General features: G+C 35.9%; 1 protein-coding gene across 1 annotated transcript in view; it reads right to left on the reverse strand.

Annotated features, from left to right (window-relative positions):
• The window catches only part of Prrc2c (proline rich coiled-coil 2C), a 74,220-nt gene extending 58,963 nt beyond the window's left edge, over nt 1–15,257 (reverse strand). The window contains exons 1-10 of the mRNA XM_015491819.2: nt 15,017–15,257; nt 13,927–14,104; nt 12,203–12,312; nt 10,815–10,940; nt 9,155–9,378; nt 6,101–6,183; nt 5,022–5,155; nt 4,853–4,940; nt 3,746–3,890; nt 1,498–1,551 (exon numbers count right to left, since the gene is read on the reverse strand). Coding sequence (XP_015347305.2) covers nt 1,498–1,551; nt 3,746–3,890; nt 4,853–4,940; nt 5,022–5,155; nt 6,101–6,183; nt 9,155–9,378; nt 10,815–10,940; nt 12,203–12,312; nt 13,927–14,104; nt 15,017–15,197 — 1,323 coding nt within the window. The 5' untranslated portion in view covers nt 15,198–15,257. The remainder of the gene's footprint in view (nt 1–1,497; nt 1,552–3,745; nt 3,891–4,852; nt 4,941–5,021; nt 5,156–6,100; nt 6,184–9,154; nt 9,379–10,814; nt 10,941–12,202; nt 12,313–13,926; nt 14,105–15,016) is intronic.
• Nucleotides 15,258–16,418: the final 1,161 nt, after the last annotated feature.

A 16,418-nucleotide genomic window follows, 5' to 3' on the forward strand; every position in this document is an offset into this window, starting at 1 on the left:
TTACTGGCCATTCCTGTATTTTCTTTTACGAAGAGAAAGTTCGAAATCAATTTGGTGGGCTATTTGTCTTCTTATTAAGCTGTAAGGTTTTATTTATATATAGACCAGTGTAAGTGCTCTGTCAGATGTACTAGGAATCTTTCTAGATTCCTAATTTATCTTTGCATTTTTAGAAGATATTTTTCAAAGTCCAATTGACCAATTTCTCTTCCTTTTACAATTCATGACTTTTGGGTCTTATTCAAGAAATCGTTTAGACTCAAGTTCAGAAAGTTTCTTCAACAGTTTCTTCCATGTGTTTTAATTTTGGCTTCTATGTATAGAGAAATGTTATATATAGTGAGTTTTCAGTAGTTAAGAGGACGGGGGCTGGCAGAAATGGTAGATGCAGATATCATAGCAGCCAGGGAAGACCTGTGGTGGTAACTATGATCATAATATGATCCCAGGAAAAGAGCTTCAAGTTACAAGAAAGACAAGGTAAAAAGTCTTGAGGCTGGAATAAAAAACAATAAAAATAAAGTTTCTGTGATGAGCCATGGAGAATAGCAGATGAAAAGTAGACAGGCACTGAAAGATAATGGTAAAGATCAGAGCAAGGAATGATTGATGTAGATAGAATTTGTGTTTTGAGTAGCAGGTGAGCAGGCAGCCTAAGAGGAAAGCAAGATCTGTTAAGAACCTATTTCAGGTTAGTGTGGCGAGGCACACCTATAATCCCAGGGGCTTGGGAGGCCGATGCAGGGAGATAGCTAGTTCAAAGCCAGCCTCAGCAAAAGCCAGCACAGGCAAAAACAATTCAGTGAGACCCTTCTCTAAAGAAAAGGGCTGGGGACGTGGCTCATCGGTAAAGTGCGCCTTAATTCACTTCCCAGTACCACAAGCAAACAAAAAACCGTATGTCAATGGTTCAGATGAGTAGTAGCAAGTAGTCAGTATATGAATACATTTTGAAGGTAGAGGTGATAGAATTTGTTGATAGCCAAAGCTGAATGATGAATAATAAAGAAGGAAAAGCTAAGAGTACTTCCAGGTTTCAGCCTGAGCAAATGATGAATCACAAAATATTGTGAGTCATGGACCAAGTTTTTAAAAGAAATGTTTTAAGTCTGGAGAAATAAATTACATCAACAATGCTGTTACAATACAATGAAGACAAGATAACTGGATTTGTCAAGATCAAAGTTGTCACTGACTTTGGCAGTAATAATTTCAAAGGTATAGTGGAAGATCGAAGGTTACCTGGAGAGGGTTAATAAATGAGCAGCAAAAATGTGTACATAACTCATTAAAAGAATTCTGCTATGAGGAAGAACAGAGAAGCAGGGTAGACACTATGGAGGGATGGAAGGGCAAGGCCCGAAGTCATGTCACAAGAACATTAGGAAATGACACAGATTGGAATCCAGGGAAAAAGTTAAAGGATTGTCTTTACTAGCAAGGGCAATAAGAAGAAAGGTAGAGTATATGGGGCGCTTGAATGTACTTAAAACTTACCTGTTGTGCAAGCAATTTTGGAGGTGGTGGCAGATGTGAAGATGGTCCACGTTCCTATTACAAAGAAAGAATTACTAAAAAGTATTCAGATAAGAAGCCCATTTGTCCTTTTCTCTTGTTAATAAAAGTACATCCATCACTCACCATAATATTACTTTCTGTAGAACTGCTCTAGAGTTTAATAAGACTAGATCTCAAATGCACTTTGAAAGTACAGAATTTTAGTGAAGTAATTCTCACCTGGATAGGGAGAGGTATACCTCTAACTATTAAATTTTATTTATATAAACACAGTTCTTTTCATAGGTTTTTTTTTTTCCTAATGGCAAACTTCCCTTAAGTCTTTTGTGAAGAAATTATCATTCTCCATCATGCCAATGAATTCAACATATCTACTAAAATATTATTTGAGCTGGGCTCAGTGGTGTATGCCAATAATTCCCAAATAACTTTGGTGGCTGAAGCAAAAGGATCACAAATTCCAGGACAGGCTCAGCAACTTACCAGGACTCTAAAAAACCTAAAAGAGATGTTTTCTTAAAACAAAAAAATTAAAGGCCCGGGATGTATCTCAGTGTTAAAGCACCCGTGGGTTCAATCCCCAATACTAATGAATGAATGAATAAAAATTTGAAAAATTGGGGCTGGGGATGTGGCTCAAGCAGTAGCACGCTTGCCTGGCATGCATGTGGCCTGGGTTCGATCCTCAGCACCACATACAAAGATGTTGTATCCGCCGAAAACTAAAAAAAAATAAATACTAAAATTCTCTCTCTCTTAAAAAAAAAAAATTGAAAATTCACAACAGTCAAGCTATAGAACCAACCTAAGTGCCCTTCAACAGATGAATGGAGAAAGCAAATGTGGTACATATACACAATGGAATATTACTCAGCCATAAAGAAAAATGAAATTATGTCATTTGCCGGTAAATAGATGGAACTGGAGGCTATCATGCTAAGCGAAATAAGCCAGTCCCCAAAAACCAAACGCCAAATGTTGTGATATATGGATGCTAACCCATAACAAGGCAGAGTAGGAAGGGGAAGAATTTAAAATCACTGGATTAGATAAAGGGGAATGAAGGGAAGGGAGCAGGGTTGGGAAAAGGAAAGACAACAGAATAAACTAGACATAACTTTCATTTGGGTCATATATGAATACATAACCTGTACAACTCCACATTATGTACAGCTACAAGAATGGGATCCTAATTGGAATGGGTTATATTCCATATACATCTAACTAATCAAAATACACTATTATCGTGTACATCTAAAAAGAACTAAAACAAAAAACAAAAAAACCACAACACTATCCCTGGTAAACAGATATGCAAACGTCCTCAATAAAGTCAAGCAAACTAAATCCAACAGCACATGAAAAAAATTATTTGAAAAATCATTTATTTTCAGGGAAATTAATTTATTCATTGATGGCTCACTAAAATGCCTTTAAAATAAATTCCAAACTCCCTTTTATTACATGTAAGACTTCATAAGTGGTTCCTTTGTTGTTGTTTTTGAGATTCTGGGGATGAAACTAGTTCATGCTAGGTTAACAGCTCTACCACTGAGCTATATCCCTAGCCCTAATGAGTGGTTCATAAGTATTTGGCTTCTTTTTTCCAAAAAGAGGCTATGAGCCATCTCTTTTGAGTTCCCTGAAGGAACACGTTCTTCTGTGTTTTGTATGAGTGCAACAAATATATGTTGACTATATTATGATTCCTTAGTTAAGAGTTAAGTGGATGCTCTGAAGGTACGTACCCCTGTTCTCCCAGGGTATAATGCAGCTCTAGCTACCCTTTACCATCTCAAAAGTGAGAGCAAGTGTACCTGTTGCCCATATACATTTCTTCCTTTACAATATTAAAAATGACTCAGGTTTCTTAGCTTTCCATACTATTTGTGATTCCCTAAAAAGATGGTGCTGTATTTCATACATGGGGCTAAGATTTATAGTTTTCAGTAAATGATAAATCGCTTCAAAATGTTGTCTTTACTTTGGAAAAACAGCACTCTCTCTCCATTTTGACATGACTGACCAATTGCAAAGGGGAAAAAAAAAGGCAAAATGTCAGTTTTTGTATGATAATTTTAGCTACTATACTGATAATACCTGTTAATATGCAGTAAAAACTACGATGGGGTTTAGGGCTACTTTAAAAAATACAGTTCCCTTCCAACTCTATAAAATTAATCCACCAAGTATCAGTACTGGCAAAGACCCGTGGAGCCCAACAAACCTGATTAAATGGAGGTCCTTTCCCATAGGGACCTTTTGCTACTGGTGGCTGAGCAGATGTCTGAGACGATGATTTAGTGTTGCAAACTTCATCTGCTTCTTTTCGGTTTTCAGTGCTTTCAGAGGTTTTGGAACCTTGATCCTCACTGAAGAGTCAGAATGCAGAGGAAATAATAAAGTGGATAGATTTTGCCATAAGTAAATATATTTTCAGTATGTTAAAAAAATGACTTCTGAACAGTTTCAGGATGGGCAACATACCAAAAAAGGAGATAAATATACACTTTGTGGGCTGGGGACTGTGGCTGTCCAGATTTATGATCATGAAGCACAAAGTTCAACACAGTAGTTGCAAATATGGACACTTGGACCGGACAAAAAGGAATATAAACCCATCATTTTGAATCTCCTCGATCCTAAAATGCTTATCTGAACTCAACTAAGTATTTCTGGAAATACTATGTAACTGTATTCTAATTAAATGAAAAAAGATGAACCAAGCTATAATATCTTCAATATTTCAAATCACAGGCATCTCATAAATGATAATGAAACTATAGTGTATCACAATGCTATGGCTGAGAAACTATACCAAAAATTGCATGCAAATTCCTATGTGTTAAAAACTTACATTACTCATACATTCCTGACTCTGATGCCCCTTTATTTTAGAAGATATGAAAGCTCCTACTCCGACGACCCTCATGCTTGCCAAGATTAAAAAAATCAAGGACTTGAAACTGCTGTAGTAACCAAAAGAATGTTTTCCATTTTTGTAAACACAGAGTGGGTCAAGCAAGCAACATTTTAAAATGGTACATACTAATACTGACTCTCAAAATAATTCCCATTAGATGTTAAGCATCTAAACATCCCTTTATTTTAAATGTTATTCCTTGAGAAATATCAAACCTTAACTCCTTGATTAGCTGCACTGTGTTATTTTGACTCATTAATCACCCTAATTCAGTAAAACTCCTTGAAGGACAATGAAGAAATTCTATAGACAAAAAACAAATGTCTATGAATGAGACCTCTACTCATAAATAGCCAATATTCTTTCAACAAACTCATATTAGTAGTAGTAAAAGATACACCAACAACTTACCTGCTGTTCTCTTTAGGACTACTACTTCCTTGCTCATCATCATCACTGAAATTCAACTGTTCGGTATAATCTACTTCCATCTGAGCACCTGTCAGATTAAGGAAAACTCAGAAAGAATGCTTTAAAAGCATATAAAAAGTTAAAGTGTTTAAGCAATTTTGCCTCTTACCTGCCCAACCTTCATCAGCTTCAGCATCGAGGTTATCAAATTTATCAAGCTCCTTCAGTTCAGATGCACTGAGGATGGATGGGCGCTCAGGCTCAGAGGCCCATGACGGAGGAGGACCTCTTCCCCGAAGGCCTCTAGTGAAAAGGATGTTACAAAAGGAAAAGATGAAAGTTTTAATGATACTAAATTGGCAGAATGTGAAAAGATTGCATTTAGGTCATTTCAATTCAACATGCTTTCAACATCAAGACATACAAAATGGGGGTTAGGATTGTGGCTCAGTGGTAGAGTGCTTGCCTGGCACTTGTGAGGCAGTGGGTTCGATCCTCAGCACCACATAAAAATAAATAAATAAAATTAATTTATTATTATTTTTTAAAAAGACATAAAATATTTGGCAATGATATGAGTATGAAGAAATTAACAGTGATCCATCAACACAGGAATGTATTTAAACACACAATTCTTACATGATAGCTAAAATGGTTCTTAAACATTCTTAAATATTTAAAATAAAACAAATATACTAAAATATGATGAAAACAAATTTCAAAATATATAACATAGAAAAACCATCACTCAAAAGGATGTTCAAGTATCATTCAGCGAAAAGGAAACAGAAATGGAGAGTGATTTACATCATGAAAAGAAAAAGGAGAGAAAAAAGTATTATCAATTTTAGGACCATGCTTTCCTATTACCAGAATTTTATATCAATTAAAGCGGGGAGTTGCACTAGGTACTGAACCCAGGGGCTCTTAACCACTGAACCACATCTCCAGCCCTTTTTCATTTTTGTTTTGAGACAGGACCTTATCTTGCAAATGTCCTGTCTTAGCTTCCCTGAGTTGCAGGGGTTATACGCATGCACTCAGTGCCACACTCAGCTCAATCAAATTTTTAAAGAATAAAGTATTTTATAAGAGCAAGTCAATTGTGTTTTAGTGGCAATTTGTACTTTGGGAACAGGAGAAAAAAAAACATCACAATTGTTTCAAAATTCAAAAAAATCTTTATAGGAAAAAATACACACAGACCACACACACATATTCCTTGTAAACTTTGTTTAATAGCCTTACTTGTTTGTTTCAGATAAAGAAGGTGGGAACCTCATGGGACCATGAAGAGGAGGATATGCCATCCTTGGATACTGCTGAAACATCTGAGAAGAAAACAAAACCATTGAATTAAGCAACCTTAGTTAAATTAAAAAACAAACAAACAACAACAAAAAAATCACTGACTAGGCCTGAAAGTATAACTTACAGAATGAATGGTTAAAATAAGCAGTATTATTACTAATTCAATTTATCTCTGATATACAGTATCACCTGCCCTCCCTAACAAGCCATTGGGTAAATTATTGCGTCTACCAAGTCTTTATAAACACAGTCACTAGAGCACATTCTGAGTAACTTCAGTATCCTAGTAATAAAATTAAAGGAAAAAAATGATTGTGCAATGACATGAAAAATTTAAAAGACAACATTAAACACATGTATACCCCAGAAACCTGCAGTCTTATCCAAGTGAGAATACTTGAATGGGAAATAATGTGAACTTTCTCTCAAAAACAGAAATACGGTGAGAAGTACAGTCACTGATGAATCTGAATCTCAATTCATATTACAGTCAGGGATAATCCATATCTCAAAGAATTAAGGGTAATAGGGAGCTAGCTACTTGGAGATTTTCTATGGATAAGTGACAGAAAATGGATTCTTTTTTTGTTTGTACTGGGTACTGGGGATTGAACTCAAGGGCACTCCACCACTGAGTCACATCCCAGCCCTATTTTGTATTTTATTTAGGGAGAGGGTCTCACTGAGTTGCTTAGCGCCTCACTTTTGCCCAGGCCAGCAGGATTATAGGCGTGTGCCATGTGGCTGGCAGAAAATGGACACTAAATCAAGTACTGCACAGGTGATAATTACAAATCAAGGCTCAAACAGTTCAAGAGTATGCACTCTTTGGGAACTAGACTGAGAAGCTAAACTTTAGACAATAAAAGATAGATTGTGAAGGCACTAACACTAAGGGGTTTAGCCCATGATTTGGAAGGGAACAGTTTGAAGGAATGCTTGGTCATTTACTACTTGCTTATATCCAACTCAGATTAGGTACATATTATTGTATTTCCTTAAACAGTTAATTTGTATCCTGAAACAGAAGATTAGTTTTTCTTTAAAAAAAAAAAAGAAAGAGAGAGATAGAGGAGAAAACTACCTTGCACTTGAAGAAAGGCTACATTTATTTGATCATGCTACTTAAAGAGGTAGATAGGAAAGGAGTAAAATTAATTAAATAGCAGCCAAAACTTAATTGTGGAAGTCTTCTGTTTGGGGAATACTCTGGAGAATTTTTAGTTCCATCACACATCTCTAATGAAGTTAGTAACCAAAATGTTCATAGGTAAAGTTACATTAAATACGCTTTCTGATCATGTGACCCGAAATGCTTAAAATTCAAGAATTTGCCACAAAATTAATATGGTACTCTTTACATTCTCAATCGATAGTAGTGGTTTTAAAATGTTTCATTTTTGATACTTAGTAGAACACTATTCAAATAAAATCATTGAATGGGAATGAAACCCACTTAGATGCCCCTTTCCTTCTCTGCTGCAACTTATTATCCATGCCTGGAAGTTCAGAATACTTTGGTAGCACAATAGTTCAGAACACTATTAGGAAACAAACAGTTGGCTATGAATCATTTTTCAACACAGGTCAGCATAAGATTCTTATCAGAGCTGGGGTTGTGGCTTGGTGGTAGAGCACTTGCATGTGTGAGGCACTGGATTCAATCCTCAGCACCATATAGAATAAATAAAAAAAGGTCCATTAACAATTAAAATCTATATTAAAAAATACTTATCATACTCCCAAACGTCTTAGTTCTAGAACTAGGGACTGAATCAGAACCTTGTACATAAAAAGCACTCGCTCTATCACTGGGCTATATCCCCAGACCCCATAAAATATTTAATAAGTAATTTCATTAAATAATTTCTCTATAATTCTAAATAATAATTAATTAAATAATGGTTAAAAATAGAAAAAAGAAATAGAAAATATGATGGATATTTAGAACTCGAATACTTAGAAGTTAAAACTACAAACAGTACTAAATTTCTCTTTTATGAGTAATTCAGCTTCTGAAAAATGTAAATGTAGTTACCTAGAAAGATGTAAATTATTGTAAAACTTCACAGCAGACTGAAAGCAAACAAAAGAGCGAGGGCACTGGAGCTAATTATTAGTGTACAGGAAACAACAAGGTCAGAAGTACTTATGAAACATGCACATATAGGTAGAATCAACAAAATCCAGACTCTCATAAACGCCCAAGGATAACAATTTAAACAGATAAACTTTGAAAACGAGAGGTACCCACAGATAACAAGAGAAATATGAACCATTCTCAAGAAAAGGATGTTGCAAGGATCACAATTACAGTCAAAGAAACTGGGATAATGACATGATCATATTTCAGAATCATAAGGAATTCGTTTTCTTTTTAAATGTTAATAATGGCACTGTGCATTCCCCCTGTAAGTCTTTACTGGGGATTGAATCCAGGTGTGATCTACCAATGAGTTACATTCCTAGTCCTTTTTATTTTTTGACACAGGGTCTCGCCTGGCTGGCTCTGAACTTGGCTGGCTCCTTCCTCTGCCTAGGATTACAAGAATATGCCATCCTTCCCAGCTAATGTAGGTATTAACCTTTTTTGTGCCTTGGGCAATTTGCTATATCCAATGGATCTCTTCTCAGAGAAGTATTTCAAATCTGTAGCCTAAAATACATAGTAATACAAAGAACAATTATACTAAAATTCTATTTTAATATTTTAAAAAGAATTTAATATATGGTATGTATATACTTATTGTGATCTGCCAGTGGTCTAATAACTATTTTTAAGTCATGTTGACTGTAATGTAATAAGAATAGATACATGATACTTATAAATGATAAACAGAGCTGATATCCTTATGATTTCTTTCCTATATTTATAATCAAAGAAAATGCTCAAAAACAAAGATTTAAATCTTTTCCTCATTCCAATTCTCTTTGGATCCCGAATCAAAAAAAAACCCTTTCTTGGGCGCTTGCTTATTTAGCAATACTCACATAAGGAGGCATCATAGCTCTACATTGGGAAGCAAGGGCAGGCTGCTGTCCATTCAGCTTAGCCTGTGGAGGGCCACAAGCTATCCTCTTTTCCACCACTTTGAGGATGTCATTTTGTTCTGATGTCACAGCTGTGCCTTCATCCTGGCCAAGAAGTTTCTCATCCTGGTCAGATGAAGAGGGTGAGCCAGCAGACTTTCCACCATCTCTCCAGCAAGCAACATCTGGTATGATCAGACAGAAACAAAGGGGTAAGGGAAAAAAAAGGTCTGAAAATGGAACAACAAAACCAATCCAGACATATTTCAAAGAAAATATAAGCAAGTAAGTACCATAAAGGAACAGGGAAGGTTTAATATGGACACCACCAATGCTCCCAAGGTGTTTTGGGTATTCTAGAGCAGTGGCTTCCAAACAGATATGCTGCTCAGAGGTTGCCCTCACAAGCCAATATGGGAGTGAGTTTTTGAGTGTGTGTGTGTGGAGGGTTGGGGGGTGGATATTAGAATTCTCTCTAAGAATTGATCAGCATTTGACAAAGACATTAAAATAATTGCTTGCATTTGGTGGTTGTGACAGATGGACATGTTTCAGGACAAGATAGGTGAATTTTCTTGAGGGAAGGTTAACAATGATGCTCTCATTTGTTTTCAGTCAGTCATTGCTAGTGACATCTGTCCTGACAGCAGATTTAGTGAGATTATCTGGTAAACTAAAGAAATTAACCAAATGAAACTGCTACATTGTTTTGCCAGGAAACCTGGTGTAGTGGCCTGCCTCAAGATGGCCTAAACGGTCTCTACCTCCTGGAATTCAGCTCTCTGTGAAGTCACACCATGCAGTTCACCAGGGCTGGCCTATACAACCTGTAGATGATGGCAGAAGTGATAGCATAGCCTTTCCAGATTAGGTTATAAAGGATTGTAGGCTTTTTTTCAGTTATGGGACATATTTGTCTTTCTCCAGTTAAAATTGTGTCAGCTGTCAGCTTAGCTCACTGCGACCTTGGCTATATCCTATTTTGGATTCCTGACCCTCAGATACTGTAGAAAATCATACACTCAGTTTAGTTGTTAAGACAACAAACTAAACAAACATTGCCAAATTTGTTATTCAGAAATAGATAATGGGTGAAAATTCAACTGAAAAAACAAAACAGTGGAGTCCTATTATGAACTCACTGGCCACATTATGAAGATTTAACAAATAAAAGATAATTTATTCAGATTTGGCAAAAAAACAAGCGGAAAGAAATATAAATGTAAGAATTACACTTATATTTTTGTTTTTAGTTTCCTTGGTTTGAGTTCAGAAAGCAAGGAATCACTGAATATTAAAGACAGTAATAAATAGATATAATTCACAAATAAACAAGTGTATACTGGGGAAGGCTGTTCAAAAACTTTTACTACTGTCAAGAAGACCAAAGATGAGTGTACAAAGTAGTCACCGAAGCACCTTGCCAAAGTGTAAATTTTGATTATACATTTCTAACATGTTGTCAAGTTACAGTGATATAGTTATTACAAAAGTCATGTTTGAGTAACAAGTGAATGCAGCACTGGTCTGTCTTTTCAAACTAGGCAAGCCATAAATATTCAAGACCACTGCACAGTTATAATCTCATTCTGTAATTTTATTAAACAGAAAATTCTCTTACTTGGTGGTCTTAAACTGGGTCCAGGTCCGTAGTTGTCATCATTTGCTTCTTTTTCTTTTTTTTCCTGATCCCCAGCTGCCTGCAGGCTGGGAAATTCCTGCTGAAACTGACTATTCACCTGGATTCCTACGGGTTTGAGGGGTGGGGGAAGAAAGATAACTTTTACAAAGATCATTCAATCAACCCTCCGAGGACAGGGTTCTTTTTTGCATCTTTCTAATAAATCATTCCACATTTTGTCACTGTTCATATCCGTAAGTCTTCTAAAATTTAACTCAAATCCTTCGAAAAGTTAATGAACAGCCATGAGGAGATAACAACCTAAGAAACAAACCTGCCAGATATTTCCGAAAAGATTCATTTGAGAAGAGAAGCAAGTGAGGAAAAAATTAAATTCTGTTTCTCTTTTATTGTGGGTTCTTTTACTTCCAAAAACAAGCCAAAATCCTTTCCTAGAAACTTTTAAGAACTAGTTTAAGCTGTATCACTCAAATAAACTTTTATGAATATGCACTGCCAAATACCAAAGTAAGACTAAAATGTCTTCATTTACTTTACTGCCTTTATTTAATTTCACCCCTAATAAACTAACTGCACCTCACTGTTCAACCATCTATCTATCTACTTGTCTATTTTTATGATTCTATAAATTAAAAGAGTTAATTTTATTAGTTCCTGAGGGTCTGAATCAACTCTTCCATGAAGTGCAAATGGAAAAATTAAATTCTGCTAGGGATTTCATGATTCCTTAGGGGCACCGGAGTATCATAGCTGCTGTGCTTTATGGCTACCCTCTAGCTGTTGTCTATGCAGGAAATCACAACAGCATGATTGAAACAGAGAAGTTGGTGGGCAGGGATTGAAATGAATATGGTTTCTAACAGTCTACACAACATCTGGATACATTTATGTGTTAAAAGTGGAAGGTACAGCTTTGGGCACATGGGGGTAAAGATAAAAAACACGAAGCAGGGGCTGGGGATGTGGCTCCAGCGGTAGCGCGCTCGCCTGGTATGCGTGCGGCCCGGGTTCGATCCTCAGCACCACATACAAAGATGTTGTGTCAGCCGAGAACTAAAAAATGAATATTAAAAAATTCTCTCTCTCTCTGTCTCTCTCTCTCTCCCCCACTCTTTAAAAAAAAAAAAAAAACACGAAGCAATGGATAGTACTTAACAAGGGAGGCTTTACACTATCATTAGATCACAAATGGCTCTTGACATTGAAATTTAAGTAGCCCAAGAGATTTTAAGAGATCCTTTCTAGGGATCTAAATATATTCTTTGACAAAGCTTCCCATCCTACCAAATCAGTCTGCTCCTCATCTCCTGCATGGCTGCTCAGTAACTATTAAACCTAACCAGATTTCCCAGCTAATGTCCACTTACCATCTCCTTGCCCACCTTGCTTGTTACTGGCCCATGATTTGGGAGCAGGTGCTACTTCTGGGGGAGCTGCAACCCCAGGTTTTGGCTCTGCTGGTGACACTTCTGGTGCTCTTAAAAAAAATATGAATCCATTATTTCAGATATTGCATATTTAAATAAAATCACTTACATGTAAGGCAAATCTGTACAGAAATTAATTTGGTTACATATTCACTTACAGATGCATCTCCCATAAATGTCTCCCTCTACAACACCCCTTTAAGTGAATTAAGCTGTTTTTGTACCCATTCATTTCTACCTTTGAATAACCTAATGGTATGACATCATTGCTTGTTTTGTTTTTTAAAAACAAAACAACAACAACAACAACAAAACCCACTTATTAGCTGGGTAAGGTGGTACACACCTGTAATCCCAGCAACTTTGGAGGCTGAGGCAAGAGGACTTGCAGCCTCAGCAACTTAATAAGACCCTGTCTCAAGATAAAGTTAAAAGGGCTGGGGATGTACTCAGTTGCAAAGTGCCCTGCATTCAATCCCTAGCACCCCATCACCACTAAAATTACTGAACATTTATTTTATTTTTATTTTTTAAACATAATTTTTAGTTGTTGATGGACCTTTATTTTATTTACTTATTTCTATGTGGTGCTGACAATCAAACACAGTGTCTCACACATGTGAGGCAAATGCTCTACCACTGAGCCCGAGCCCCAGCCCAGGAGTGAACCTTTATAAATGTAGGTATCTGCATACATACAGTCTGGACTGGTGCAGTAAGCAGGGGGCTAAGACTAGGAAAGCTCTCCATCTGGCAGTCCACAGGTCCATCACTGCACTCATTACTGTAATTTCAAACAGGTAACAGCAACCTGTCCTATCCATTTCCACGAGTAAAAGGTTTTTAAAAGGGTGTACAGTTTTATTATTCAATCCTTATAAGGTAGTAATGCTTAAAAATGAAAAGAGTTTAATAAAAGGATTAATAAATGACAATGCATTTCTGGTACAACTAGACCTGTAACTGACCTGTTAGTATACAATAATTCTACTACAGCTAATAATCACAGACCAGAAGTCCACTCAATCTTGTACTTGAATGATCAAATTTACTATTTAAAACTCCTTACACAGGAGCATAAAAATTTGATAATAGATATAGGCAAAAAACCTCACTGAGTACTGAAACGCTCATCCAACTTTCAAAATTACTACTATTCATCTTGGCCAGTTAACTGAAAGTCTGACAGAAGATTAATTATTCGTTGAATGAGTGATGATTAATAAAGACACTTCTAATTCTATCCCAGCTGTCTTGCCAATTCTTTGTTCATCCAATACTGAGAGCCAATGACATACCAGACAAAGTTTCAATCCCGGAGCAACCAAGCAGACAGAAATCTTTAGAATAGAATTTAGGTAACAACCACTTCTTGTTATTAGAAAGAGACTGATTTGCTTAAGGGAGGGAGAGGAGGAAGAGAAGGAAGCTTGATATAGGCTATGACATAATCAAAATTGTGATTAGCAATTCTAGCATTTCTTCTACCCTGACAAATATAAATAAATACTACTACTAGCCTCACTGGTAAGGAAAATCAATCAAAAAGGGCATGAAATATGCAGAACGGGAAGCATACTGCTTGGCACATAGCAAGTACTCAAATATAACTTCTCTACAAAGAAAGGGGAACTGTTTCATTTCTTTAACAAATATTGACTCACTTTTCTTCTTCATGCTGTTCTTGTTTTGATGCCCATCCTGTGCCATCTTTAGGCACAATATTCACATTAGGATCATTGCCTTTGTTTTCCGCTTTGAGACTTGGAAGGTTAGCAGGTGGGGGCATGCGCCGTGAAATACCAACTTTTCCAAGACTTTGTAACCCATGTCGAGCTGCAACTAAAAGATCAATAACATCAATTTTCTTAAAACATCTATTTTATCACCTGCTTTATTCAAACGATACAGAAAACAAGAATTAATTCAATCTTTCAATGATTCCATTCATTCTTGCAACATATAATTAAATGTAGAAACATTAAACAATCAAGTCATTCAACAGAAAGTTCAAAAATTCTAATAATGCAGCCTATACCTCTATACAGTGAAACATCCCTAAATACCAGCTACTTAGGAGGCTGAAACAGGAAGACCACTTGAGCCCAGGAGTTCGAGGCCAGCCTGGCAATAGTGAGTTTCCGATTTCAAACAAAACACAAATTCACAACCAAAACACAATTCTAATAAATGCAACCCAATATGCTATGAAAAAACAAAACAAAGCAAAGCAAAGAACAGTAAACCTGTTGATAATGCTAGACTTGGAATTTTTTCAGGGAGTCTATTCCAAACTAAACAACTTGGAATATTACAGAACATGTTGACTATATGTCCAACAACACTGCTAATATACCATAAATGGTATAATTTTCACTGTATACACTGGGTTCAAGGAATAAAAAAAAAATTAAAAATAAAACAAGAAATATAGACTTTCTCTACTTAATACTTAATAAATGCATGATCTAATATACAGCTCTATGCCTATTAATTTCACAGACTATAAATTCCCTTTGAAATCAAATTGCTCTACATATTTTCCTGACAACAAAGAGGAAAAACATTTTAAAAGGCTACTAAAGGTACAAAATTTCTTTTGTCAGATATTTAATTCATATCTCCTAAACATGTGTGCATACAAAAAAGGCCAGTGTAAAAGAGACTGAACCATCAGGCCAGTCCCAGCTTCTAACAGCAGCAGTTTGGACATGTCATCTACAATAACAAAGCAATACCATAAGAACTACTCACCTGTAGTTTTCTGAGTTTCCAGTGATTTTCCCTTGTAAGTATTAAATAAACTGAGTGTTGCATACTTTTTCCCATCCTTTGCTTTTGTGCTCTGGCCTGACTTCTCCGACATTTCGGTGGAAACACATCTAGTCCAAAACCTCCTGCCACACCCTTTAAAATCAGTCTTTAAAATGGACATAAGAATGAAACATGAGGAGGAAAATTTTAGAATTAGTTGACTAAAAGCATTTACAAATTCAAATGTTAATTGAAAAATTTTTAAAAAACTGATAAAACGAAGATATTAATTTTCAGTAAATCACACCAATGACAATTTCACAGACCTCTTTGATATCAAATTCCAATAGCCAATATGTGACAAAATTAATCACAATAAACTACGATGAACTTGGCAAATAATAATATTTATGGTTTATAATAGCTTAACAGCATCACAGAGAATGATAGCTATTATAATTCATGCTGAGAAGAACAGTTCAAATATAAAGAATCTATGAAGATTATTTATTTAATTGATACATTATTCAACCTAAGAGCTTTGAAATGACTGGCATCATTATCCTACATGTAGGGGACTCGAATACACTAGAAAGACATCATCATTCCCCTAAATGTGCAAGACACATCCTGACCCGAATCTAGTCTATTAATAAACAGGAGAAAGGGACACAGTTCTCTTTCATACTATTCCCCTTCAATTTAAGTGGGTAGGAACACACATCAATCTGAGAGATTTTTCTGGAGGTGTTAGGGCAGAAACAGGGCAAAAGTTAGCTAACTGCACCAGAGCTAAAAACATTGAGAATAGAAGCACAAGTGTAAAAGATAGCATAGCTTTGCACATACACATTTATAATAAATTACCTCCCTTGAGCTAGAATGCAACGGATTCATTAGCTACCAAAAGATTTACACTAATACACAATTTATTATCATGTAGAAAAACATACAAAAGAGGAATAGTAAATATTCACACTTTATGGCAAAATTAAGATTCAAGGAGATATTTTATCAGGCAAAAGAAAGGAACTGATTTACCAAGAAAAAGTCAATTTGTGCTTTGGTCCCCCATCTGATGGTTAACATCTAAGAACCTTTAAATCCTGCACCTCTTGTAATACCTACTCAAGCAGCACTTTGGAAGAGTCTTCCTATACCTCTATGAGAAAGAGACATGATAAGAAAGAAACTCCCTAAACTTCCCAGAAGCCAATATACAAGCCTACTTGCATCTACATCCATCCTTTCCTTCTTTCACCTATTATTACGGTGGTTCTCACATCTTCTGGAAACTTGTTAGAAATGAAATTCTACGGTCCCAGCCGCGTGTTTTAACAGATTCTCCAAATTAATTCCAAGAAAAAAGTTTAAGACTTACTGTAAATAGAAATATTCTAAA

The sequence above is a fragment of the Marmota marmota genome, unplaced genomic scaffold, assembly GCF_001458135.2.
Source record: "Marmota marmota marmota unplaced genomic scaffold, marMar, whole genome shotgun sequence".
In the NCBI taxonomy this organism is placed as follows: Eukaryota; Metazoa; Chordata; class Mammalia; order Rodentia; family Sciuridae; genus Marmota; species Marmota marmota.